Source organism: Trichechus manatus, unplaced genomic scaffold (genome assembly GCF_000243295.1).
Source record: "Trichechus manatus latirostris isolate Lorelei unplaced genomic scaffold, TriManLat1.0 scaffold00022, whole genome shotgun sequence".
In the NCBI taxonomy this organism is placed as follows: Eukaryota; Metazoa; Chordata; class Mammalia; order Sirenia; family Trichechidae; genus Trichechus; species Trichechus manatus.
The window spans coordinates 17,374,018-17,399,711 of NW_004443958.1; the positions used below are offsets into that span (position 1 = coordinate 17,374,018).

The 25,694-nt window shown below is 43.0% G+C and overlaps 1 protein-coding gene across 2 annotated transcripts in view; it reads right to left on the reverse strand.

Annotated features, from left to right (window-relative positions):
- The window catches only part of ASAP1 (ArfGAP with SH3 domain, ankyrin repeat and PH domain 1), a 312,941-nt gene that overhangs the window by 32,378 nt on the left and 254,869 nt on the right, over window positions 1-25,694 (reverse strand). For both annotated transcript variants that reach the window (XM_023728200.1, XM_023728199.1), the window contains 10 exons: window positions 24,448-24,496; window positions 21,318-21,481; window positions 18,989-19,122; window positions 16,821-16,912; window positions 13,763-13,949; window positions 13,422-13,507; window positions 9,240-9,355; window positions 9,010-9,077; window positions 7,686-7,793; window positions 5,836-6,064 (listed from right to left, as the gene is read on the reverse strand). In XM_023728200.1, coding sequence (XP_023583968.1) covers window positions 5,836-6,064; window positions 7,686-7,793; window positions 9,010-9,077; window positions 9,240-9,355; window positions 13,422-13,507; window positions 13,763-13,949; window positions 16,821-16,912; window positions 18,989-19,122; window positions 21,318-21,481; window positions 24,448-24,496 — 1,233 coding nt within the window. The remainder of the gene's footprint in view (window positions 1-5,835; window positions 6,065-7,685; window positions 7,794-9,009; window positions 9,078-9,239; window positions 9,356-13,421; window positions 13,508-13,762; window positions 13,950-16,820; window positions 16,913-18,988; window positions 19,123-21,317; window positions 21,482-24,447; window positions 24,497-25,694) is intronic.

Sequence of the window (25,694 nt, forward strand, 5' to 3'; positions counted from 1 at the left end):
TAGTCGATGTCACTGAACTGTGCATGTAGAAATTTTTGAAATGGTGTATCTTTGGCTATGTGTATTTTTACCAAAAAAAAAAAAAAAGGTTGCAAAGGGAGAGGGTTGACATGTGGGATTGTTAACAAATGTCATGTCATAAAACAATAAGTGTACTACTGTTTCATGAGAAACTATTTGTTCTGTAAGCCTTCGCCTGAAGTACAATAAAAAAAAAAAGAAAAAAAATTATCTTGACAGTTTTTAGAAAAAACTGTCTGGTCTGGAGAAGTGCAATTTACACATGTGAACATGCTATATATGGGGCGTAATGAGTCAAGTTACAGCTATACAACTCCGGACAATACAAATGAAAAATTCACCTTCATCTTCTAATGGTTTTCATTACAGCAAAAAAGAGTGAAAAGTTTAATTACTTTAAAAACGTGGATAAAGAGACCGCACAGTATACTGACATAAAGAAGGACCCTATGTGTAGAAGTAAGCAGCTTTTTTATCACCTCCACGCTCAGATGGGAACACGGAGGCACTCGAGGTGGAGTGGGGGGCTGGTTCACCACAGTGAGTCAGCGGCTGGGCCGGCCAGTGCGTGACACGGCCCCACTACTCTGCTGGCTGATTTCTCCACAGGAAATGGCATTAGCTATTCAATTGTCCTTCAATTTCCTCCTATGGCACTGACAATGAAAAGTACTGGGATTCAAACGAGTTGGGGTCGGTTCTTCAGCAGTGGCTCACTTATTCTTGGATGCTGGCCTTCGCAAGAAGCACAGTGAGACTCCCTCCCCTTCCTACACCCCGGCAGTCGGTGACTTAGACACAGTGACCCCGAGGGGGACAGAGACCACAGCAAGGTGGCCAGTGCAAGGCGATTCCTGTGGAATGATTTTAAAAGGATTGGGGGAGACTGACAAAAATAAGCCCCCCAAAAATAAAAAATAAAAGTTAATACGAATCAAGAAAGATAGCCCATGGGAAGCTTTAATATTGAGTCACTCGAGTGGCTGCCCTCCCAGGAGATGAGAAGAAGCAGGAAATCATATAGTCATCAGTACAGGAACAACACTGCTGAAGGGAAACACTTCCCCAGGAGGCTGAGTTACTTGGGGGCACGCTGTGATGACAGCACCCCCCCACAGGCTGAGGATGTCTTCTCCCCTTCCGCAACCCTCTGCCCTCCTCCAACGACTGCCACAGACCTCAAAGGAAAGTGGGAGAAATGTTGGGCAAAGCGCTTATGCAACTCTGTCTGGGTGTAACTGTTGCCAATATTTTGCTGAAGGACCTCCAGCAGGTCAACTGTCAAACACTGAATCCCCTGTCCCCCGACATCTGGTTTAGTTTTATGGCTGCCCCTCCTTACTCTGGGGCAGGCTCTCGCAGATCCTCTGTTGTTGTTTGTGTTAGGCAAACACCGGCAACATGTTAAAGTGAGGCAAGTACAGGAACAAGGTTGGCACTTACGGGGGCAGGAACCACATTATCTTTGGTGGGGCAAGGGAAAGACGGCTTCTTGGAAGAGGAGAAAGTGAAGTCTTAAAGGCTTCGCAGGAGTGCCAGCGGCCCAGGCAGCCATGGTCTGGCTTCACACAGATTAATCTGCCTCAGAGAGTTGGTGACTCTCAGGCTATATTCTTTGATTACTGGGGGTATTTAGTCTCTTCACCTAAACTGATGGCAAGGGTAGCATCTGCTGGTATTCTCCACGATACCAGGTATTCATGAACTCATTCAAGCAGCCCTCACTGAGGCTCCTGGGAGGCCAGGCGCTGGGCTGCTTTTGCACAGATCGTCCGCTAGTTACAAGACCAAGGCCAGAGGCTGTCTGAAGTGGGAAGTCTGTGTTAGAGAAAATGTGTATACAATGAGGGATGTGTACTTATAGGCACTCATGCGGAATTCAGTAGGGGCTATACGGTACCCGACTCTTGGGGACCACTTAATGGAACAGATGGAAATGAACTGTAATTAGCATGTCAACTATTCATGCTTCTGAAAGCTTGAAAAGTTAGTGGTTTTACGTAGGCTAGGTGAGTGTCTTGAAATTTGATTTATCATTCATTCATAAGCACATCCTTTCTTTAAGGTGGCTGCAATGTGCCAATTTTACTGTTCTAAGCACCTATGAATTAAGCAGACTTGGGTGACTTCACTCTGGCCCAATGCCCAGAAGGACTCTGATTTTTTTTTTCCCCCACACAAAAATTTATACATACATTGTTATGTGACTCTAATTGCTCTCCCTATACTGTGACAGCACACTCCTCCTTTCCACCTCCGATTTCCCATGTCCAGTCAACCAGCTCCTAACCCTCTCTGCCTTCCCATCTCTCCTCCAGACAGAAGTGGCCTGTTTAGTCTCGTGTATCTATTTGAGCTAAGAGGCACACTCCTCACGGGTATCACTTTATATCCCACAGTCCAAGGACTCTGATTTTTACAACTGAGGATTTGGGTAGCATTAATGCCAGCAGTGTAGCCAAGTGCTCCCCTATGGAGCACTTAGTATGTGCCAGGCACTGAGCTAATGCTTTATATACTTCTCATTTAATTTCCACAATAATCTCATTAGCGGTAGTGACTCTATGTCAGGTACAAGTTTTTATCATTGCTACTTAACAGGTATGAAATTCTACAATGGGAGGAAACCATACTTCTGTAGCTTACGATTATTTAAAAATATAGTTGAATTAAGCAAACAAACCACAGCAAACAATATCTGTTCTCAAGTACCCGTTCTGGGGACATGTTCCCCACCATGGTCTTAACACCATGGCTCTGTAACATTTTAGCTTAAAGATTAAAAACAAACCAAACTTGGCAACCCTGGGGTGGGGGGAGGACACTACCGACTGTGAGACACGCCTGCAGATGTCATGTTACAGCCGTGCGTCAGTCTCTCTGGACCCCGCGCGTGCAGAGGGTTGGGCAGCCAGCAGTTCCTGCAGAAGGCGTAAGGATGGCGAGGCTGGAGGCCGATTTGATGCCTTCTCCTGAGATGTGACTGGCGCTCTGTGCAAGCGGGCTTTGCCTTGTCAAGTTTTCCTTGAATTTTGATGAGGCAGCTGAACTTCCTTGAAAATATGTCTGAGCTGGCTTCAGGATAATTCTACTGTCCTCCTTAGTGTTCCTCATAATGTACCCCTATCAGCGGGGACTTTATCATGAGCATCTGTTTCTGCCTCACCTTTTGGGCCCCTAAACTCACAGTCATGGAAATGATTTCTGCAAACAGAGACCTCAGCGGTACTTGCCGTGGAGAACGGGCAACCCAAATACAGATTCAAGACATCCTTGTTTTCATGCAAGTGTTCTACCAGTTCAACAAGAATGAAGTGAAAAAAATGTAGGGGTGCAAAACAGAGGCAAATTCTCTCTGTACAGAGAGCACCAGCTGATCCTCAACAATGTCTTCTAAGAACTCCCTCTGTTCAAACATCATCAATTCTCCAAATGTAAGGCTATGTGAGCCAAGCTAGCTAAAGGATATATCCCATGCTTCAAGAAAACCAAAACCAAACTCACTGCTATCAACTCGATTCCAACTCACAGTGACTCTATAGGACAGGGTAGAACTGCCCCATAGGGTTTCCAAGGCTGTAAATCTTTATGGAAGCAGACTGCCGCATCTTTCTCCCATGGAATGGCTGGTGGTTTTGAACCACAGACCTTTTGGTTAGCAGCTGAGCGCTTTAACTACTGCGCCACGAGGGTTCCTTTTATCTCATGCTTCAAGTCACTTATAAAAGTCACCAGAAGGTGGTGCCTCATTAGCAGACAGGACAAACCTCCAAATCTGACCTCCTGCTACGAACAGCCCGGAAGTACACTGATTTTACTAGGGAGAAATTCTGTTTTCAGTTTTGGACTTTCTTGGGGAGGGGGTTGGGGTGAGGCTAAGCAGCAGTCTGTCGTCAGCTGACCACGGCTGCCACAGCCAAGTCTCTGCGCACTTGTTTCGGCAGCTGGATCACTAAGTAAATTTGGTCTTTGTCTTCTGGGCCTTTGGTGAAGAGCCTGTTAGAATTCATTCTCGGCAGGAGGGATATGCTTGGCACCCGATCTGGTGGTATACTTTATGAGTTTCTGTGTTCCCTTGAAATGATATGAAAGAAAGGGATGGGGCGAGGTGATGGGACCTTTTGGCCCCCAGAACTCTGGTGTCCTTCGCTCCCGTAGACCCTTTTAAAGATTCTCGATTACCCGGAGGTTCTCTGAACAGGTCTAGGCCTCGCTTGACTTGGCAGGTCAGTCACTACTATGCTGGAAGCTACAACTATAAAATCTTTCCGAGTAGCATCTTCAATTGTTTATCTGGTCTGGGGGTGTCTCACAGACCCCTTTGGGGGAGCAGAGGGCATCTCTGCCCTTACCAGATCACTGCCCTGATGAGGAGTACCATTATCCAGAGGTAAGCAGCAATACAGTATGCTTACCCTACAGACCTGCAGCTTAATAAGCCAGTGACTTAAAGAAGGATTCTGATGCTGTACGTATGTTCTGGTATCATATATGAATTGTAAGAAAAACACTTGTGGGTTAAACCTCTGGCTTACGTGGGCTATTACTGTGAGGGTCACTGTTTATCTTTGGCGAGTACTGTTCATGCCAAAGCCTTACTTTAACTTTTCTCCATTATTTTATGATCTATGAGGCCCTCTGGGGCCTCTCCAAGAACACAGCTTCTATTTAAAACCTGATTTCAATAGAGAATAAGCTCTGAAAAAACAGTTTTGAATAAAGCTCACATTTCCCAGACAAAAAAAACCCCAGTGTGATTCCAACAGGCCTGGCATTGTGTACTGAGAGGCCCTCGAAACCTGTGGTGGTGTGCACGGGGCCCAGGGCAATCCTGCATTGGGATTTACGGCCAGGACCGTACTTAGAGCTGCAGCTCTGGGTACCTCTCCATTTCTCTCCTGGCTGGGATAACACTTTCATGGTGGCATTTCTGGGCCCCTACCTGTCCCTGTCCAGGTGGGAACAAGCTGACTTTCTGAGCAGGGCCCATTCTGTGGTGGTGGACACAGAGCAGGTACTCTGTGGCTACACATGGTGTGCTGGACCATAAACCCGTGGGGCTTGTCCTACGGAGGGGTCTGAAAACGCCTGATGAGCCTCCCTGGGTAAGCTCTTTCCCAGGTAGTGGCTCACAGGAGTGACAGTCCTCAGACAGCATGGGAGTGTGGGCTCTGGTCATATAGGACCTGGACTAGAATTCCAAGTTGCCAAGAGCCTTAGGCAGATGACACCACACAGCTGCACCATGGTCCCCTGGTCTGCGTAACACCAGCGACCGTAGTGCCCACCTCACTCTGTGACATGAGAAGTGTCTGGCTTAGGGCCTCTCACAAGGCCAGTGCTTCATAACCATTATCTACCACTGTTACCATGAACATTTCCATAGACTGCATTTAGTGTGGAGGAAAGTAACCTTTCAAAGAACTGAATATTCCACCCATACTTTAGAGGAAAGACTATAGGTTCTGGAACTACGCAGACCTTGGAGTGACTCCTGATTCTGCCACTTAGCAGCTATGTGACCTTGGGCAAGTCACTGTACCTCAGTTTCCTCATCTGCAAAATGGGCACAAAAGCACATGCCTCATAAAACTGTTGGGCGGCTTACACCGGATATTGCCTAAAGAGTGCCCGCAACAGCACCCATCCCACTGCTGGTGCTCGGCAAATGCTTGCAAGGCCCCTATTTCAAGCTGCCGATGACATCACATTCTATGCTCTGCCACTCAAAAGGCGTCTTGCCACGCTCACCTCGAAGCTGGGCAGATACCAGCTTTGAGGACAGAGTCACAAAGCCCTTTGCAAAGCTCATACCTTTCCCGGCATTCCTAGGAGGCAGCGGAGGAGCCTCCCCAGTCGGTGACGTGGGCGAGTCTGTGCTTGTGGAGGCAAAGATCTGGTTGGTGAAGGCGCTGTAGGAGAGCCGCTGTCTGTCCCTCGGCGTGCTGAGCCCCGGCAAGGCCAGCTTGTCCTGTGGGGAGATGCTGGAGGAGTGGCAGAAACTCTGAGGCCGCGGCGAGCGCTCCTTCTTGACTGGGCTTGGCTGGCAGAGGAAATAACAGGGATGAGAGAGTAACCAGGGGCCACAGTTGAGGGCTGTGGGGGACCTCTGCAGGGTGAGCTGGTCGGTAATCTGGAGTCCCGTAGTCTCTGAGGTCAGCCACAGCGATGGCCTGATAGCCACGACCCAGTGCGGGGGAGGGATGAAGACAGCCCATTTCTGCCTCTCTGGCCAGGGCCTCACAGTGAGACACTGGTCAGGGGTCAGCAGCAGCATTCAGAAGCGTAAGGTCACAGTAACAAATACCTTCTCATTCATGAACATCTGAATGCTATTTCCATCTATCTGTAACACACTACATCGTCTTCCCTCCTTGCTCACCCCCTTAAACGTTGAAGTTCTCAATCCTTAACTCTCTTTTCATTTGACATCCTCGTCTCAGTAAACTCATCTACACTCGTGGCTTCATACTTCAGCTACCTACATGCTGATGACCCACAAAACTTTAAATCCAAACCCAACCTCCTGGATCCCAAATGCATTTCAATTGCTTATGAAGCGTCTCTGGTATTTGCACTCCTGGTTGATGACATTCCCATTCACTTAATTTTCCAAAGCAGAATCCTGTGTCATCCTTGTCTCCTTCCTCACCCTTCACATCCAGAGCCACCACGTCCTGCATGGATACCTCCGAACGTCCCTCAAACCCACTCCTCGTTCAGGCACTCACCATCGCCCACTGATGTATTAGCCTCCGAAACGGCCCCTTCACCCCAGTTTCTTTCAACTCTAGCCCATTCTCCACTTGACAGCCAGAGCTGGTAGAAACCTTGCTCTCCCGACAATAATCCTTTGTTGGCTTCTTACTGCTCATGGGATAAGGGCCACACTTGGCCCGCAATGCCCTTCCCATCTGGCCTGCTTGATGACAGGGCAGCCCCTGCCTCTCCCTCCCCAGCCCATGTGACTACATCTACACACTGGGCTTCTAACCATTCTCAGACATACCAGGCCACATCATGACCCCTTGCCTTGGCACATGCTCTTCTCCCTCCCTGGAATGATGCACTCCTCCCCACTTCTCTGCCTGGCAAGCTCCTACCTAACCTTAGAAACCCATCTCAAATGTTACTTCCTTGATAAGGTCTTCCTTGCTCGTCAAGGTGGAGGCAGTTGCTCTGTCCTCTGGACGCCACTCGGGATTTTTCCCAAACTCCTGTTATAATGCTTATCACACTGTCTCATAACTTATCAACTCCTGTGTCTATCTTCTCTTCAAGTGGTGAATGCCTTTAAGACATCTTGGTATGACCAGTCCTTACATCCTGCCTGGCATAGAGGAAATGCCCGATACATGTCCACTGAATAGATAAATGAGCCATCAGAGATTAAGAACTACCTAGGAGAAAGACAGACAGAGCTGGGTTTAATCCACGAGTATGCCTCTGAGATAACATATGTAAAGTGCTTAACACTGCCTACTACATATTTAAGTACCCAGTAAAGGGCAACTTATTATTTCTCCTATTGATTAACTCTGAGGTGGTAAACTCTGCTCAACGAGGATCAAAGGCTGAGCAAAGACAGTAGCCCTGGTAAGTCTCACAAAGAACGCACCTTTTCTATACAGTGTAGGAAACCAGAAATCCTCAGAAACACTCACTTTGTCATCCAGATCATCATCGCTCTCATCCATCTCCTCCTGTCGAAGATTCCACTCGTATTCTACGTGGACATGTGGATTGAACTTTCCGGATTTAGCCTGGGAGAGCTGGAAGTACAGCAGGTGTGCACAATTTTAATTTCAACATCAAAACACCTCGACATGATACGGACACTGAGCAAATACCACTTATTCCTGGTTTCAAATTAATCATCAGTAATTGTACTGTAGGCAAAACTCAGACTATACAGCAGGATTACCCCAAGACAGGCTTCTGAGGATTCACAAAGAATTACAGATACAGTCTCCTTTATTTTGATAATTTCTCTCTAAAATGAAAAGCTTCTTAATATTATTAAAACGAATCATAAAACTGCAAATTCCTGGCTGGAAGGTAAAATCAGTACCGGTGACGTGTAAGAGAGAGGCCTTTTGACTCGGAGAGTCACAGCTCAATCCATAGCCCACTTTTCTTATTTGTAAAATAGAGGCAGGGACAACCACCTCAAAGGACTGCTGCCAGAATAAAAAAGAAAAGCGCCAGGCGTGGAACTTGGCACCCAGCAGAAACCCGAGGACCGTCACCTCTCCTTCCTGCCTCACCCCCTCCTGTGGCTGAGAGAATCACGCTAAGCTAAGGCCCGGAGTGATGAGGAAGAACCACCAGCTTTCTCAGTTGTTGCTGAGTCAACTCTGACTCTTGGCGACCTCAAGAGTGTCACAGCACAGCTGTGCTCTGTAGGGTTTTCATGACTGAGACCTTTCAGAAGCAGTTAGGCAGGCCTTTCTTCCGAGGTGCCTCTGGGTGGTGGGTGTGAACCGCCAACCTTTCAGTTAGCAGCCGCACACTTAACCATTTGTATCACCCAGCGACTCCCATAAGCAAGAACTATTTGGGTCAGAAAAAGGGGTGTGTGTGTGTAGAGGGTGGAGGAGCAGTGCCTTTAACATTCTGGAAAGCATCACACTCTGAACTTTACTGGCCCACTCTTTGGAACTGCCTTCCCAAATAATTCTTTGCTGTTAAGTTACAGACAAAGGCCCGTGGTGTGGTGAATAAAAAGCATGACCTCAATCCACGAGCCTGTCTGGTAACAACCTCTCTCAAAATAAATGCCTTTTAGCTCCTCCGTGAAACCTGCACTCCAAAGACATGTGAACAACAAATCTATCGTTTTTCAAATGCAGTCCTAGTGCTTGTCTGAATTTCTTTAGTCAGTGTTCAAAAAACCAGTCTGCTTCTTTTATGTCCAGCTGCAGTTTCTCAGAATGACATTTTAAGGTGTTTCATGTACAATGACTCTTCTACTCCCATTTTTCTTACCAGATCTTCACACTGAGTAGCTTTTAGTCTCTTTGCTATGTCCAGGGCAGTTTCTCCAGCCTGGTTGACTGAAACAGGGGAAAGATAAATTTGCATAAGGTAATTATCTAGGATATGTGTCTTGAAAAGGCAAGGAATGATAATCCAATTACAGTGTGATACACACGTCTTGGTTTTATCAGCCCAAACGATCTGACTATGGTCACTGAGAGACATCCGGCCACACTTACCAATATCCACAGTGGGCTTGCTCCTGAGAAGCAGCTTCAGACACTCGGGTTTCCCGTACATACTACAGTAGTGCAGAACTGTATTCCCCAGGGCAGTCTGCTTATCCAGGTTCCCACTGAAAGATTACATTATTATTAGAAAAAAATTACGCTAAAAATTAAAACTACAGCTTACCTACTCATTTCTGTACTACTAAATAAGTCAAATTTGAGAACTATTTATTATTAAAATTGTGATGTTTCTAAGATTACATCTAAACTTGCAAGCAATATAATGATAATGCCAAAAACCCAAACCCATTACTGTTGAGCCAGTTCTGACTCCTAGCAAACCCACAGGACACAGAGTAAAACTGCCCCATAGGTTTCCAAAGTGGATGGTGGGTTCGAACCGCCGACCTTTCGGTTAGCAGTCTAGTCCTTAACCACTGCACCACCAGGGCTCCTTATAATGATAATAATCAGCATTTACTGAGTGCTTACTATGGGATAGACGCTGTCTCTTAGCTTTTACCTGTATTAGCTCATGTAGTCTTTACAACCACCCTACATCTGTGTGTCATGGGCTCTGCTTGCTATGTTCTAAGTTCTTAAAATAGACATAGAATTCTGGTATTCAAATCACAGCAGACATTAACACAGTAATTCCTAACCTTCCTATACAGTTAACCTGTCCTCTCAGAAAATTAGAGTCAAAAAAATACTTTCTGGACTACTGTAACCCCAAATTCTGGGTCACCTCACAAGGTAAGCAATACAGCTTTACATTTCTGGTATTCATCTGTATGATTTTTTTAATAGGCTGTAATTTTTATAGCAGTATTAAGTTTACAGAAGAATTGAAGAGAAAATAAATTCCCATATACCCTCTTTCCCCCTGCACTGTTTCTCCTATTGCTAACATCTTGCATTCCGATGGTATGCTGCTCACAACTGATGAACTAATACTGATACATTATCATTAACTGAAGTCCACAGTTTACATTAGGGTTCACTCTTGTACAGCTCTATGTGTTTTTTTTAAAATAATTTTATTCATTCTGTTGTTGTTGTTGAGAATACACACAGCAAAACATACGCCAATTTGTTTCTACACGTACCATTTAATGAATCTGATATATTCTTCCAGTTGTGTAACCATTCTCATCCTCCTTTTCTGAGTTGTTCCTTCCACATTAACATAAATTCACTGTCCCCCCAAGCCCCCAAGTTTCCTACCGAATCTCTGGAGTTGCTGTTGTCAATCTGATATCATGTTGATAGTTCTTAAAGAGCATAATGCTCGAGGCAGATCTTTTTCACTAGTTAAGCTAAACTATGGTTTGGTTTTAAGAAGACTTCAGGGGATATTTTTGGTTTAAGGTTTAAAGATGATCTCCAAATAATAGTTTCAGGGGCTCATCCAAACTTCATAACTCCAGGAAGTCCAGAGTCCATGAGAATTTGAAATTCTGTTCTGCATATTCCCCTTTTTGATCAAGACTCTTCTATGGAATCTTTGATCAAAATGGTCAGTAATGGTAGCTGGGCACCATCTAGTTTTTCTGGTCTCATGGGAAAGGAGGCAGTTGTTCATGAAGGCCATTAGCCACACATTCTAGATCCTCCTCCTATTCCTGGCTCTCCTTCTTTCTCTGTTACTCCAGGTGAACAGAGACCAATTGTTGTGCCTTAGATGGTCGCTTGCAAGCTTTTAACACCCCAGGCATTACACATCAAACTAGGAGGTAGAACAGAAGCGCTAAACACTTTATTAGGCCAATTAACTGGAATATCTCATGAAATCATGACCCCAAACCTCCAAACCAAATCCCATGAGGTTTTTGGTTGTATATAAGCAGTATCAACAGCTACTATTTTTTGTTGTTGTTGTAAATATGTCTATGTACAACTTTTGCCAATTCAACTTTTTACAGGTGTAGAACTTACTGACAGCAATTACAATAACTGGTTGAGCAACCCAATCCTTAATCAATGTGATTTTTCCATCACTGCTAACATCCCCCCCCCGCTTTTTCTCCTCCCTCCTGCCCCTTGTAACCACTAATAAGCTTTGTTCTTTATACATTTGCCTTTTCTTGTCTTTTTATGTAAGTGAGATCATACAATGTTTGTCCTTTTGTGATCGACTTATTTCACTCAGCATAATGTCTTCCACCTCCATCCGTACTGTAACATGTATCAAGATTTCATTTCTCCTACTGGCTGAGTAGTATTCCACTGTATGTATGGACCACATTTTGTTTATCCATTCGTCTGCTGATAGGCATTTAAGTTGTTTCCACCTTTTGGCTATTGTGAATAGTGCTGCAATGAGTACTGATATACAAGTCTCTGTTTGAGTCTCTGCTTTCAAGGCTTTTGGGTATATACCTAGAACTGGAATTGCTGGGTCATATGGGAGTTCTAAGCCCTATGTGTTCTGACAAATGCATAATGTCATGTGTCCACCATTCATATCATGAAGAATAGTTTTACTGCTCTTTAAATGCCCCGTGCTTTACCTATTCCTCCCTCCCTCCAGCTATATGATTTTTAAGGGTTTTATCATGTTAATTTGACATTTTATCATTTTTAAGCTGTAACCTTTTCTTTGCCTTACCAACTAACCAGTTGTTTACATTTCAAAACTGAGTACTCTTTCATCACCACCATCCTAATTATTAAGCATATACTTGTAAAATGGTTTAAAATTTTTAAAGCACTTTCTTCAAGGTCTTTATTACACACACACACACACACACACACACACACACACACATACACACACACACACACAAGGCCTCAAGCAATCCATTCAGTTTAGCACTGGCTTTATCTATCTATCATCTATCTATCTAGCTAATCTATCTATCTAATCTCTCTATCTATCTCTCTATCTATCTACATATAAATGGCTTCACATCCTGAAAATTTTCTGTTGCATGCTTGAGTGGGTTTGCCTTGTATATCTGAAAGTATTTAATGTAGAGAATACATATAGCATTTTTTCTCAAGACTAGATATGAATACAGATCACCTTGTTTTACGCAAATGCAACATATAGAGAGGAAAAAAAGCAATGTGCCAAAATGTTAACAGGGCTGGTAGGGAAATACATGATTTTTTTTTTAACCTGATTCTGAACACTTCTTACTACTTTGCAGATTTTCTACAAACTTTGATAATTAAGAAAAACTACGCAAATATATAGTTATTCATCTTATCAAGAGTTTTATCATGGAACTCTTTTAAGTAGCATCCTTAGAATATTTATGATTTTCAAACAATCTTAAACTCCCACTGTAAAAACTAAGATCTTCTTGATATAAAATATCAGCAATACACTAATTTCCTTTCCAAATGGAGTAAAAGAACTCCACTTTGCAATTCCCAGGGCAAGCCATTTATGTTTCAGGCAATTCCAATGACAAATAACCTCTTCCTAGTTTTGAGTCTCAAGCTGCCTTTCTCTGACTCTTACCCATTATTCACTCTCTTTCTGCCTTTGGGAGCTCCACGAAAAGTGTCTTTCTTGAATATGTGAGAGCATTTTAAAAGTCCCCTCTAAGTCTTCTCTTCTCCAGAGTAAACATCTACAATGAAAGACCACTCTTGCATGGGTTCAAATCCCCACTATTCTGATCACTCTCCTTTGGGTGAGCTGCAGGGCCTCCTCATAATCTGTGGCATACAAAACTACCCAATGGAGTCCAGCAGCCAAATCTCCTTTGTTCTTATTGTACTCCTATTAGCCTGTCCCAAATTTGAATTAACTATTGGGCCAGCCACACATTCTGCTGACTTATCTGAACTTACATAACAACGAAAATCCACGGATCTGGGTAACTTGTGTTGTTAAGTCTTCTTTCAACCTTTCCTAGTGCAGCAGGTTTTCGGACACAAAGACAGGATTTTACATTTAACCAGGGGTTGGCCCGCTGCCAGTTTTTGTAGATAAAGTATTATTGGAACACAGCCATGCTCATTTGTTTATACACTGTCTATGGCTGATTTCATAGTACAACACACATTTGAATAGTTGCAACAGAGACCACATAGCCTGCAAAGCCTAAAATATTTACTATCTAGCTCTTCAAAGAAAAAGTTTACCAATTCCTGATCTAGGCCACCGGTAGCACTGGCTTGTATTAACTTATAAGGTATATTCAGGAAACACAACAGAGAAAACAAAAACCATACCAGTTTTGTACAAGGAAGTCAACCAAATGGAGAGATGTCTGGTCTGCAGTTCGGACTGCAAGATGAAGGGCTGTTTCCCCTATCTCCTAAAAAAGAAAAAAGAAAGGGTAAATGTGATCAAGGTGATCGTATGTCCTAGTTTGCCTAGAGCAGACTTGTTTACATCAGGTGCCCCAAAATAATTATTAATAGCACGCCCTTTTCACTCTCAAGTCGTCCTGATTTAGACACGGCCACCTAATGTACAAGGGTCTCATTATATGATGTTATCAATAAAATAAGTCATCTTTTAACTTGATTTTCCACATTACTTTTGTCCTCTGATTTCAGTGAGATCTTACCTGCCCAGGTTCCAGGAGGGGTTCCATGAGCTCGACCCCCTCTGCATAGACTTGAATTAGTGCAAGTAAATCCCTGGATTTGATGGCCTCAAGCAACTCATTGAGTTTAGCTGATGAAGAAGAGCAGGTCTTCCTTGAGAACCTATGATCTACATACTTTGCAGTGATATATTCTTTCCGTGCAGTCCTGGAACAGAACAAAGAGTGAGTGAAGGGTTCTTATTTTCCAAGAGCTAAGAAGGGGTTGCCTTATTTCTGACAAACATTATTCTTTGAAAAGAGTTGTTTTAATTAAGACACACCTCTTCTCAACATTCAAACAAACTGGGTTTTAGACCAAGTTACTACAATAGACAGAATGAAGCAGCTGATGTATATTTATCAACAAGTACATGTAACATGTAGTTAAGAAATCAGTGGGCACGCAGATCACAGACTTCTTTTCCATCTTGAGCAGAAGCATGATAAATGTGCTATAAACTGCTACTTCAAACTCAGATACATGTTTAAGTGTACGAAGAAATTAAATTCAAAAAATGAAGAAAAAATTCTAAAAGACCAATGAAGAGTTCTCAGAGCGTCCTGGAAAGGATCTTAGTCATCTGATACAACTCTCTTTTTTAGGTGAGGAGACTGAGGCTCCTACGCTGAGCATAATCTCCAGAGGGACAAAGAGCAGCCGCCTGTCCTGCAGCGGGCTGCCTGGAGCAGGAGACGCCGCAGACCCCGTACTCAAAGTCTGAGATGGTGGGTACAGTTCTCCTCTTCTCCTTGGAGGAACCACCTCCTTTCCACCTTCCAAGCGGTTCTGGTGGAACTAAGCCTGTCTCCCACCCACACGGGTGAACATATGACCTAACTGGACCATGGTTACCTCTGCCACCTTTGGGGAAAAGCTGCAACGGAAGCCGGTTCAGAGGAAAGCAGAAACAGGAGACAGGGAGAGAAAGGAGGGTCCTGATGATACTGACATCCTGGATCCACCTGTGCCTGAACTCACCCCTTGAATTTCCCAGTTATATGACCCAATAAATAAAGTGAACGGACTGTGGGCTCACATCCTAGTTCTATGGCACGCCCTTTGTGTGACCTTGGGCAGATCACTTAATTTCATGAGCCTCAGTTTTTTCATCTGAAAATGGGGATAACATCTCATTGAACATTCTGAATTAAAGAAGGCTAACCTGAGGGACATAAATTTCTTGCTCAGAAACAGCCATTCCATCTGCAGTAGCTGCTACTATTTCCCATATCTCCCAGCCAGGCAGCACTGTTATAAACTGCACAGGTGCCTTTTTCTTTCACTTGGGGCTGGCAGTAAAATGGATTGAGCTGGTTGATGGTGGCACATAGCCTTTGGTTTCTTTCCAACCTACTGGCTGGGTGCAGTCATTGCTGACTCTGCTATGTAATCAAGATCTTACACTCATGGGCTTTCTTTATGCTCAGGTCAAAGTCTGTTTAGGATGGCCACAGCCTGCTGAACTGGAAGACATTTCCAGATAGCTGAAAGGGTGGTCTAAGCCTGGCTTCTGAGTCTCTTGCTTCGTGTGACTGATGTGAAGTCTGAGAGGCGATGACTGTGTGATGGATGGAGAACCAGGCTTAAGAATTAAACGACCGATTCAAGTCTGATCCCTCTTACTATCTACGTGAACCCTGCGCAAATCAAGTTCTCTCTGAGCCTCAGTTTCCTCATCTATAAAATGCTAGTAATCATACCTGCCTTACTGACTACCTTCTAGGGAAGAAAGAATATAGGTATGAATTATGAGTTCATCTGAGAGCTTCCTTTCTGCTGTTATCCAAGACAGTAGAACTAGGATCAATGGTGGAAAGTTGCAGGGAGGTCAATTTTAGACAAGTGTTTCTATACAGTAAACTGGGAAAACATTTAGGCTGGAAGACTTCACAGCCTTCCTCCTTTCCAAAGCCTTCTCGGATCACTAGAGATGGAATTAATTTCCTTCCTCCTATTCAACCAAAGCATTTTAAATTTTTTTAATGCAAACTCAATTAAAATTTTTTGAATAGATTCACATGGCTGAAAAATAAAAATGATATAAAAAAGTGTTCATTAAGAAGTCTCATGCCCACCTGTGCTCCAGAGCAAGCACTTTTATCAGGTTCCTGTGAATTTTTTCAGTGTTTCTTCAAGCAAACACAAGTTCAAATAAAACTAGATGTTTATGTAGTCTTCACTATCCAAATCTATTTCGTCTGAGTTCAGATAGCAATAGTTAAGAGTTGAAAAGTGAGGGATTTGTCAGCACAGTTAGCCAAAATTCAGTGCCAGAGGTTGGACAGTGAGTCTGGATAGAGAGGGATACCCCACTACCCTCCCTCAAAGGCAGCACCCTTTGCACAGTGTTCTGCATCTTGCTCTTTTTAACTTAACAGTATATCCTGGAGATCGTCTCAGATCAGAACATGAAAACTTCTTTATTCTTCTCTATATCTGTAGTGTTCCATTGTATGGCCATACCACAGAATATCTAATCAAACGCCTATAGATGAACACTGCTTTGTTTCTAATTCTTTTCTATTACAGTATAGGAATACATTTTGCAATGTGGGATTGCTAAGTCAAAGGGTAAATAAATTTATAATTTTGATAAATGTGGCCACTTTGCCCTTCAAGGGGAGTATACCATTTTGTACTCCCGCCAGCAACATATGAGAACGTCTCTTTCCACACATGCTTGCTGAGTGGGTTGTTAAGCAGATGGATTTTTGCCAGTGTGATAGGAATCTCCCGTTGCCTCTGTGTGTCTCTTATTTATCACAACATGCACCATGATTTAGAAATAACCATCCTCGTGAAGACCTGGCCGCCATGGAGCAGGTGCTCAGCTGCAACCACGTAGGAGAAGATGATGATGGAAATAATCTATGTGACCCAGAAATACATTTCAAAATATTTTTCTTTGCTCTGCCTTTTCCAGATCATGGGGTTTCTGCTGTGAAAAAAAATACTATAACCACTAAGAACTGTTTTTAAGAGGGTATGAAAACAGCGACAGAATGGGAGAGAATTCAGTATATTAGAAGTACTTACATATCACTTGAAGGGGTGGGCTTTGGTGAGGGGCTGGGTAAGTTTGCTTCCATAATATCATTAAAACTATTGTTTCCTACGTTCTTGGCCAGCTGTAACATAAACAAAACACAATACGGAAAACTCTTTACAACTAGTTTAAAAATGTCCAATTATTTGCTTTTGAGATTTCTGAGTAAGTATTTTCCCTCACTTGACTCAGAATACAAACCATCCATCCATCTGGTCAACAAATATTTACTGAGCACCTACTACGTGCCAGGCAGTGAACCTCTAAGTGCTGGAAAACCATGTTCCCCTCCCTAGGAGCTCATGGGGCTAGCAGGGACCACGGACAAGAAAATCAACAAATTTTAAAAATATAACGCAATAAATGCTAGAACAGAATAGAATATGGTCCCCCACACACAAACCATCTGGGTCTCACTCTCTAAAATGGAGCAGTTCCATATGTGAATTCAGGTGAAAAGCTTTATTAATGGCAACAGCTTTTAAACCACTATCATGTCGGACTGACTCCTAGTGGACAGAAAAGAAGTAAGATTCCTTTATGTTTAAGGTACAAATTAAGATGCTGCAGCAACGAACGGAGGAGGCCGCAGCAAGCATTTTGCTTCTGGGTTCAAATGACCCTCCCAAGAAAATTCATCCTGAAGGTTCGGTTGGTCACTCAGATAATCTTGGGACAAATCTGCAAAGTTTGAGAAACATTCATGCAACCAGGTCTTTAGGGGAAAATCTTAGGTTTATTCCACATCAGATGTTTAGGATTTGGACTCTCTCTATTTCTAGTTGTTACACTGGGTTTCAATGATTCAAGTAACGCTGTTTGTGGCATGTGACACAGGAGATGGAGTGATACCATTTCAGGTAATGGGTCTGAGCTTTCCCTGCAGAGTCCTGAAAAGTGAACTAGGGAGCTATTACCAGCACACGAATCTCCTACTTCCTAAATAAAGCAGTTCATACAATACAAGACAGATCACCAGTGCTTGTTGGATGTTCAGACGACAAAGGCTGCTAGTCAGATGATCAAGTGCTCTGACTTCGGGGTCCCTTTCTCTGGATAAGGTTAAGTGAGTGATAAACTAGATATCCAGCTATTTGAGCTCCAGGCTCACCCAGGTTCTGCTTTAAAGTCTTGTCTGAGGAGCCTTGTTTTACTTCAAGAAAACTTTACCCTAGTATTAAAGACTCTCACAGTGCACTGGGTTAAAATTATGCAAGACAGGGCTTATGACCACAGACATCATGGGGGATGACAAGTGGGCCTTCCCTTCTTTTATTTGGTGTACTGCAGGTAACAATTTAACTTGGATCTAAGGAAGGCTCCAAATTTGGATAAATCAAGTTTAAGTTTTATAACTCTTTTCTATATTATAATGCTAAGCACCACAACTTCACACATTTTTTTTCTCTTATTATCTACAGAAGTTACAGGTTAAGGAGTAAATGGTTTTATGACGGAGTCCCTGGGTGCTGCTAACGGTTAGCATGCTTGGCTACTCTACTAAACGAAAGGTCGGAAGTTTGAGTCTATCCAGAGGCACCTTGGAAGAAAAGCCTGGCAATCAACTTCCAAAAAATCAGCATTGAAAACTTTATGGAGCACAGTTCTACTATGACACACGTGGGGTCACCATAAGTCAAAATCAACTAGACGGGAACTGGTTACTGGGGAGCTTTACGACAATAGCTAACAGGCCACTCCCAACTCATGTGCACTTTTACAAACTTGCAAGCAGTAAAGTAAAATTGAGGAAAACTCTTCAGTCATTAGTTTTAATAATATAAGCCACTAGGTAAAGTGAATATATGAGTTCAGCCCCAATCCCCTTTACTGCTATTACAGTGAATAATATAAAAATTAATTCCTAAAGGAAAAAGCAGCTTTGAAGAAGTTCACCCCAGAAGAAAAGAAACAGGTGAGCTGAGCCAATTTTTTGACTCGCTAATTATAGAAATTTATGCTTCAACATTTCTTCAAACAGGGAACAGAAATAGTCAACTACATATCACAAAAGTTACATTTTAAATCTATATGCAAATTAACTAAATTCAGAAATTAGAATTCTTTGCATTCAGCAGAAACAAACAAAAGGAAGCAATATAGTAAATATATTCAAGACAATAAACAAATTTATTTCAAAGTACTGGTAATTACTTACCAAGAGTTCAGAAGTTCCTAATTTGTCTAGTTCCAAAGACTGAATGCGAGAAATATGAACCCCCATTTCCCTATGGATGCCGGAACATTCTATACAGGTCAAAATACCCAAGTTGGTTGAAAGCCAGGTAGGTTCTGTGGAAAGAATTTTGAAGACAGTGAAGCAAACAAGATATCTAATTTAAGTGTGCCAACTACGGAAGAAGCTAATACAGTAGCAGTAAAATTTGTTAAGAATTATGAGGTAAAGATTTAAAGGGAAAAAATGGATGCTTGTGGTTTAGTCCAAAGGGCTAATACGAAAATTAAGAGGTTGAAATAAAGCAAAAAGTCTGGTAAGACAATTTTTAAAAAATTTTCCTTTAATATTAAAATGAAAACAAAATTAAGTGCTTTATCTTTGTGCAAACAAATGTGAGAAAGACTTTTCTACACAGCTTTAGGACTCGAGAGTGGTGTTCCCTCATCTCCCACAGTGATGGATTGAGGCCGCTAAGTGCCTCTCACAAGGGACTGGATTCTGCAGCTATCATTAACCTCCAAGCTACAACTCACATTAACCCATCATTCTTGGTCATGGCTGCTCCACAAAGTGCCTCTTGGTAATACAACAGCTGTAAAGATTGCACACTAAATGTTTCAGAGACCCAAGGCTTTTTTTATAACCCCATCGAGCCCCAGAACAGTGGGAACAATTATTTCTATGTCACCAAAATCTTTAGGGCTCTCTGTGTCAACTTTCTTTTTGACTGGTCAATACCTGAGTATTTCCTACTCCCTTCCCACATCCTCACACTGTGTGAGTCACTATCACATGTGTATGTGGAAACGGTAGAAAACATGAGACTTGTCTCTGAGACGCTTACGGAAGTTTGTGTAATACGGTCCAGTTCTGCAAGTAAAACAATAAGAAAGTCTCCTGTAATGCTAATGAATCCTAGATTTGCATCCCTGCCTTTGTCCCTAGATGTCACAATGGTTTGCTCTCGACTACTAACCTAAAAGGTTGGTAGTTCAAACCCACCCAGTGGTGCCATGGAAAAAAGGCCTGGCGGTCTGCTTCCATAACGACAACAGTAAAGAAAATCCTATGGAGCAGTTTCCTACTCTGTAACATACGGGGTTATGGGTTTTAATGGGTTTTCTCACCCTTACTAGCTGTGTGTGGCTCAAACATAGCAATGACCACGAAGACGGTGAAGGACTGGTCAGTGTTTCATTCTGTTGTACACAAGGGTTGGTATGAGTCGGAACCGACTCAACGGCACCCAACAACAACATAACAACTAGCTTTGTGACCTCAGGTGAATCACTTAACTTCTCTGAGCCCCAGTTTCCTCATTTGTAAAATGAGGATAATATTAGTAATCTGCTCACAGAACTTCTGTGAGGATTCGATAACACGATACAAGCAAAACACTAGCATAATCCCTGTTGTTGTTAGTTGCCATTGAGTCAGTTTCGACTCATAGTAACCCCACCTACGAGAGAACGAAACACTGCCCGGTCCTGCGCCATCTGCATAATCCGCAGAACAGTGTAAACACTCAATAAATGTTAGCTACTGTCAATACCTAAAAAAAAAAGGTCAAACCCGTTGCTGTTGAGTTGATTCTGACTCACAGCGACCCTACAGGACAGGGAAGAACTACCCTGTAGGATTTCCAAGGAGCAGCTAGTGGATTTGAACTGCTGACCTTTCGGTTAGCAGCAGAGCTCTTAACCCTTGTGCCACCAGGGCTCCTGTCCATACCTAGGCAATATAACATACTCTTTGAGAAAGGATGTTTGGGACAAGTGCCATCAGTGTTGTATACAGGTTGGGGAGGGTTTCACTAAGCAGAAAGGAAGGAAAGTAACATACCACATGCCAGCCAATTTCATATACACATCTCATTAAGTCCTCATAACAGTTAAGTGAAGTTTATGATCCCATTTTTAGGATGAGGAAACTGATGATCAGAATAGTAAAGGGACTGGGCATGGGATGGCCCCGCTTGTGAGAGGCAGACTTGTGATTCAAAACTAGAATGCTGGACTCCACATCTTGTATATTTTCCACAACGCCCATGGTACTTATTGAACTGGGCCTTACAGGAGAGGTAGCATTTTGGCAGGTGAGCATTTAGGGAGAGGAGATGAAGCTTTCCAGGTGGAGCAAACAGTGTGGGAAAAGACACTCAGAGGGGATATTCAGAGTAGGAACACGGGCTGTCCGTGTCCCTCAGTAGGCTCATAACGAAGTAAGCTTTTTAAACAACCAACTTAGCCATATTCTACAGGAAGAGAAAGGAAGTTTAACAAGCCAGCTCAAGCTTGGGGACAAATACCTGATGAGCCACAGTCGCAGCAGACGTCATTGCCAGGGAGCCGCTGGACGTCCTCAATGATGGCTTTTGTCAGATCTTCCAGGCTGTTCTCCCCTGTGCTCTGCTCTCCACGGAAGGCCATGGTTAGCGCCTCCTCTTTGCTATTCGTCAAGACTGATATCCATCTGTCGTCAGAAAGACAAGTGGAAGGAGGCCTTTATTAGTAGCATGACCACTGTTTTCTCTCTCCACTACAAAAAAATCTGCTTTCATGAAGAACTTCCAAAAGAGAAAAAAAAAAAAAAAAAAAAAGTGAGGAAAAACTGAAAGACATCAAAGCTGAAGGAAAGAGACAGCGGTGGAGAGTGGAAAGCCAGCCACAGGAGAAAGTGAGAGTGCTGAGAGCGAGCAGATGGGAGAGGCCAGCACCTCTGTCACCGGGGACTTGCACTCACACAAGGTGTCGCATGGCCATTTGAAAGGCACAGGAAATGTCAGAATGAAGAGGGCTCAGCGAGGGTCAAAACCATCCCATCTGACACAAGGATGAGAAATGGTGAGAAATGGAGAGAAGACAAAAAAGAAAATTTAGCAAAAGGCATCTGTCCCCTGGAACTCCACATCTGTGGAGGAACTCAGAAAGTGAAAACAAAGGGATACTTTATTAGTAGTCATAAAAAAAATGTATGCTTATGAAAAAGGCATATTCATGGGGAAACATGGTGGTATTTATACTATGAAATAAAAAGTGCAAGCTATTAAATTATATACACGTTGTGACCACACTGTACACCAAAACGAAACAACCCTTTGCCACCAACCTCTGCTTAAGGCAACCTAGATACTCAACAATAGGGGGCTGATTAATAAAGCATGAAACGACCATAATGTGGAATATTTAAAGTCATTAAAATTTAAATTTTCTAATAATTCTTAGGTAATGTTGAAGAAATGCTCACCAAGTAATGTTTTGTGAAATAAACAGGAAAATAAAACTGTTATATGATACAGACAAATTTATGTATGTATTATGCGTATTTGTCTGGGGAACAAAAGAAGGCTAGAAGCAAATTTACCAAAATGTTAAAATACTGTTTCTGAGCAAATTTCTGTAGGAAAAAACTGATGGATGGATTGCTTGACTCTGTGCCTTTCTGTAATTTTCCAAATCTATAATGAGCTTGTATTACTTTAATGAATGAAAAAAAAAAAAAAAAAAAAAAGAAAATGAACAGGTATTTCCAAACCGTCCTTTGTTCTGATCTACTGCATATATCTTAGACAGCTAATTTGACTATCAACAGACAGCACAGACTTTCTGAACCGAGTCTTTATACTAATGGTGCTTTGTAAGATAAAATGGATGTAAAACAAAGCACTACCTACAGACGATTTTGAATAAGAAATAGTGACAGCAATGAGAACTGAAAACCAAATCCACTCCTTGGAGTACATTAACTGAAAGTCACACCTTTGACTCTAGGTGGCGCTCACCTCCAGTAGGTTGTGAGAATGTATTTGCACAACTTTGCTACTTTGGAACGCAGAAGATGCAAGGCTTCAAAACCAACAGTTTACAAGTGGGGGTTTTAATAACTTTTAAAGCAAATGATATTTCTCTATCATTCCAACTCAAGTTGGAAACTGAGTAAAACATTCAAGAAACTCAGAGGTTCAACAGGATTGATCACCGAGCAGATCGCCGGGCGTTCTGATCAGTGACATGGATGTTACTGTTTGTCACTTTGACCAGAGTCTCTGCTCTCCTCAGGTATTATGACATTTTGACTCTCTAATACTGAAATCAATGTGAGGACACATAACACCACCACCAACAACAACCAGGTTCTCCTATGTGCCAAGTATTTACAATTTCTGAGATACAATTCTCCCACAAGCCTCTAAAGTGACATTTAAAATACTTTAGAGTTGAGGAAACTGAAGCTCAGAGAGCTTAAATGACTTGCCCAAGTTCCTATACCTGGACTGGTGTCAGAGCTGGGGTGAAAAAGACTTCTGTGGAACTTCTGTTGATGCCCTTTGCAGGGTTCCTCCCATTATACCACACTTGCCTCTTTACTCAAGAGCTCACAACAAAGAAACGGCCTTTATAGGTTTCTCGTGATAATCAGAAAATACAATTTAAAGGAGGAAATAATTCAAATTTGTTAGAATGACATGGCTGTATTTCGAAATAGATGTAATACCCACATACTGTCTTAGTCCTGGCAGGCTGCAGCAAGGAAGAGGGAATAGAGATAGCCCAGGACCAGGGAGAATGTTCAAAAAAGAGGCAGGGGAGGGGGGAGGGCTGCATAAGGTTGCGTACCCGGGCAGGTGAGCACCAGGCTTCAAATCACGGTGTGTGTGACACCAAATCTAGTTCTTCCCATTACACCTAGGTCCCTATAACTGAGCCATGTTTGCCCCAGTGAAAGGTATTTGCCAATATTCTCACTTAGAGGCCAAGCTCTATTATTCCTCTCGCAATAAGCAGTTGCTGTTGAGTGAATTCTGACTCACAGTGACTCCATGTGTATCAGAGTAGAACCGTGCTCTATAAACTCTTCAACGGCCAATTGTTCAGAAGTAGATTGCTAGGCCTTTTCTCCAAGGTGCCTCTAGGTAGACTTGAACCTCCAATGTTTTGATTAGCAGCTGAGCATGTTAACTGTCTGGGCCACCCAGGGACTCCCCTCTCACAGTAACAACCAAGTACTCAGGTAGACTGCTTCATGTATATGGCTACAAAACACTGAGTAAGCCCCTCCTACGTGAGGCCAGCGGTGATTACAAAGCTGAGTATAGCACGGATCTTGCCCTCAAGAAACTCTTGCTCTCTAGACATGTAGTAGAGAATCACAGAGGAGTGTGAAGAGGCTTCAGAGCCAAGAGAGGGGAGCAATAACTCCAGCTTCAGGGGTGTGAGGCTTGAGCAGAATCGTGAAGGAAGCACTGAGGTTTACTGCATAGACAAGAGAGAATATTCTGGGCAGAGAAGAGCAATGTGTGACAGCTCAAAGATGAGAAGGAGCATGCGGAACACCCGTGGTCGTTCTTAGTAACAAAAAGAGAAGTCTAAGGTATGTTGGACCAGAGAGAGGTGCTTTTCCCATTCAAGGCATCAGGCCATTATTTCAAAACTACTTACGCTACATAATCCTGCTCATCTTCTGCTTGAAAGTGATACGTCCTATTATCTGAAATACAAGAAGAAACAAAAGTGAAGCCTTAGAGAGCGAGCACCTTCAGGTATAATGCATATTTTTAAAGTTCCCAGGGGAAAAAAAAAACATAAAAAGAAATTTAATATTATTTTCTGTTTACACCATTTCGTTTTAGCTGCTACACAACTTGCTTTGTCAGTATCACTTTTATGAAGTACAACAGGAATACAATAAAACAACTGCAAATACCATGGAAACATCTGGTACCTCCTTAGGGAAAAAAATAAACAACAAAGGTGGGAAGTCCTACCTGAACAAAATGGATTCCAGGGACAAATTGGAACGTGTTACCTTCCAATTTGGCATTTAAGTTTTTGTTTTCAATTTGCCTGTTTCTTTTAAAATAAATAAATCTCCCCGTCAGAAACAACGCATTCACTGCTGCTCCGCTCCCTCTGAGACAAGCAGCCCACTCTGTCGCAGAGCAGTCTGAGGCTGGGCTACCCTCTGGTTGGATGGGGCTGTGGGGAAGAAGGGCTCAACCTCTGCTCGTGGGTCGGATCGTCTGCCAGCTGGGACCTGGGGAGGGAAGGAGGGCCCTGACATGGATACTCTGAGCAGGTGTATACAGTGAAACCTGTGAGAGCCAGAATTCGACAGGACTGCCTTGGTTTTCCAGGTCTCACAAGCTTTCCGTCTTTGATAGTGTACAGTCTTACTGCTCTATCACTCATTTTAGTGGAAAATATCTGAGTTTCCCTTCTCTGACAGGTTTCTGCCTTACACAAGTTCTGGCTTTTGCAGGTTTTACTGTATAAGGAAAGCTTGCTCTTAAAAGTTCAGGAGTGACTAGAATGTTTCAGTAGACTCAGGGCAAACTACCATTTACTGAGCGCTTACTACGTGACTGCTCCAGCCCAGGCACTATCACACCCCTCATCTCCCTGAGAGAGATGTGTGTGTCAGAGAACTGCAAAGGGCAGCAGAGCCTGAAAGCCTCGGTTTGAATCCCTGCTTCATGACTGTGTGACCTTGTATAACAGGTCACTCAATCGCTCTGAGCCTCAGTTTTCTGTAAAAAAATAGGGAACTGGCAGGGCTTTCATGAGGATTAGTGCTAATTATATAAAGCACCTGGCACATATAAGATGCTCAATAACTGACAACTATCATTCGTAACCTGCAGGTTCTTGAATCTAGGGGTTCTCGGCTTTTTGAAGTCATACTATAA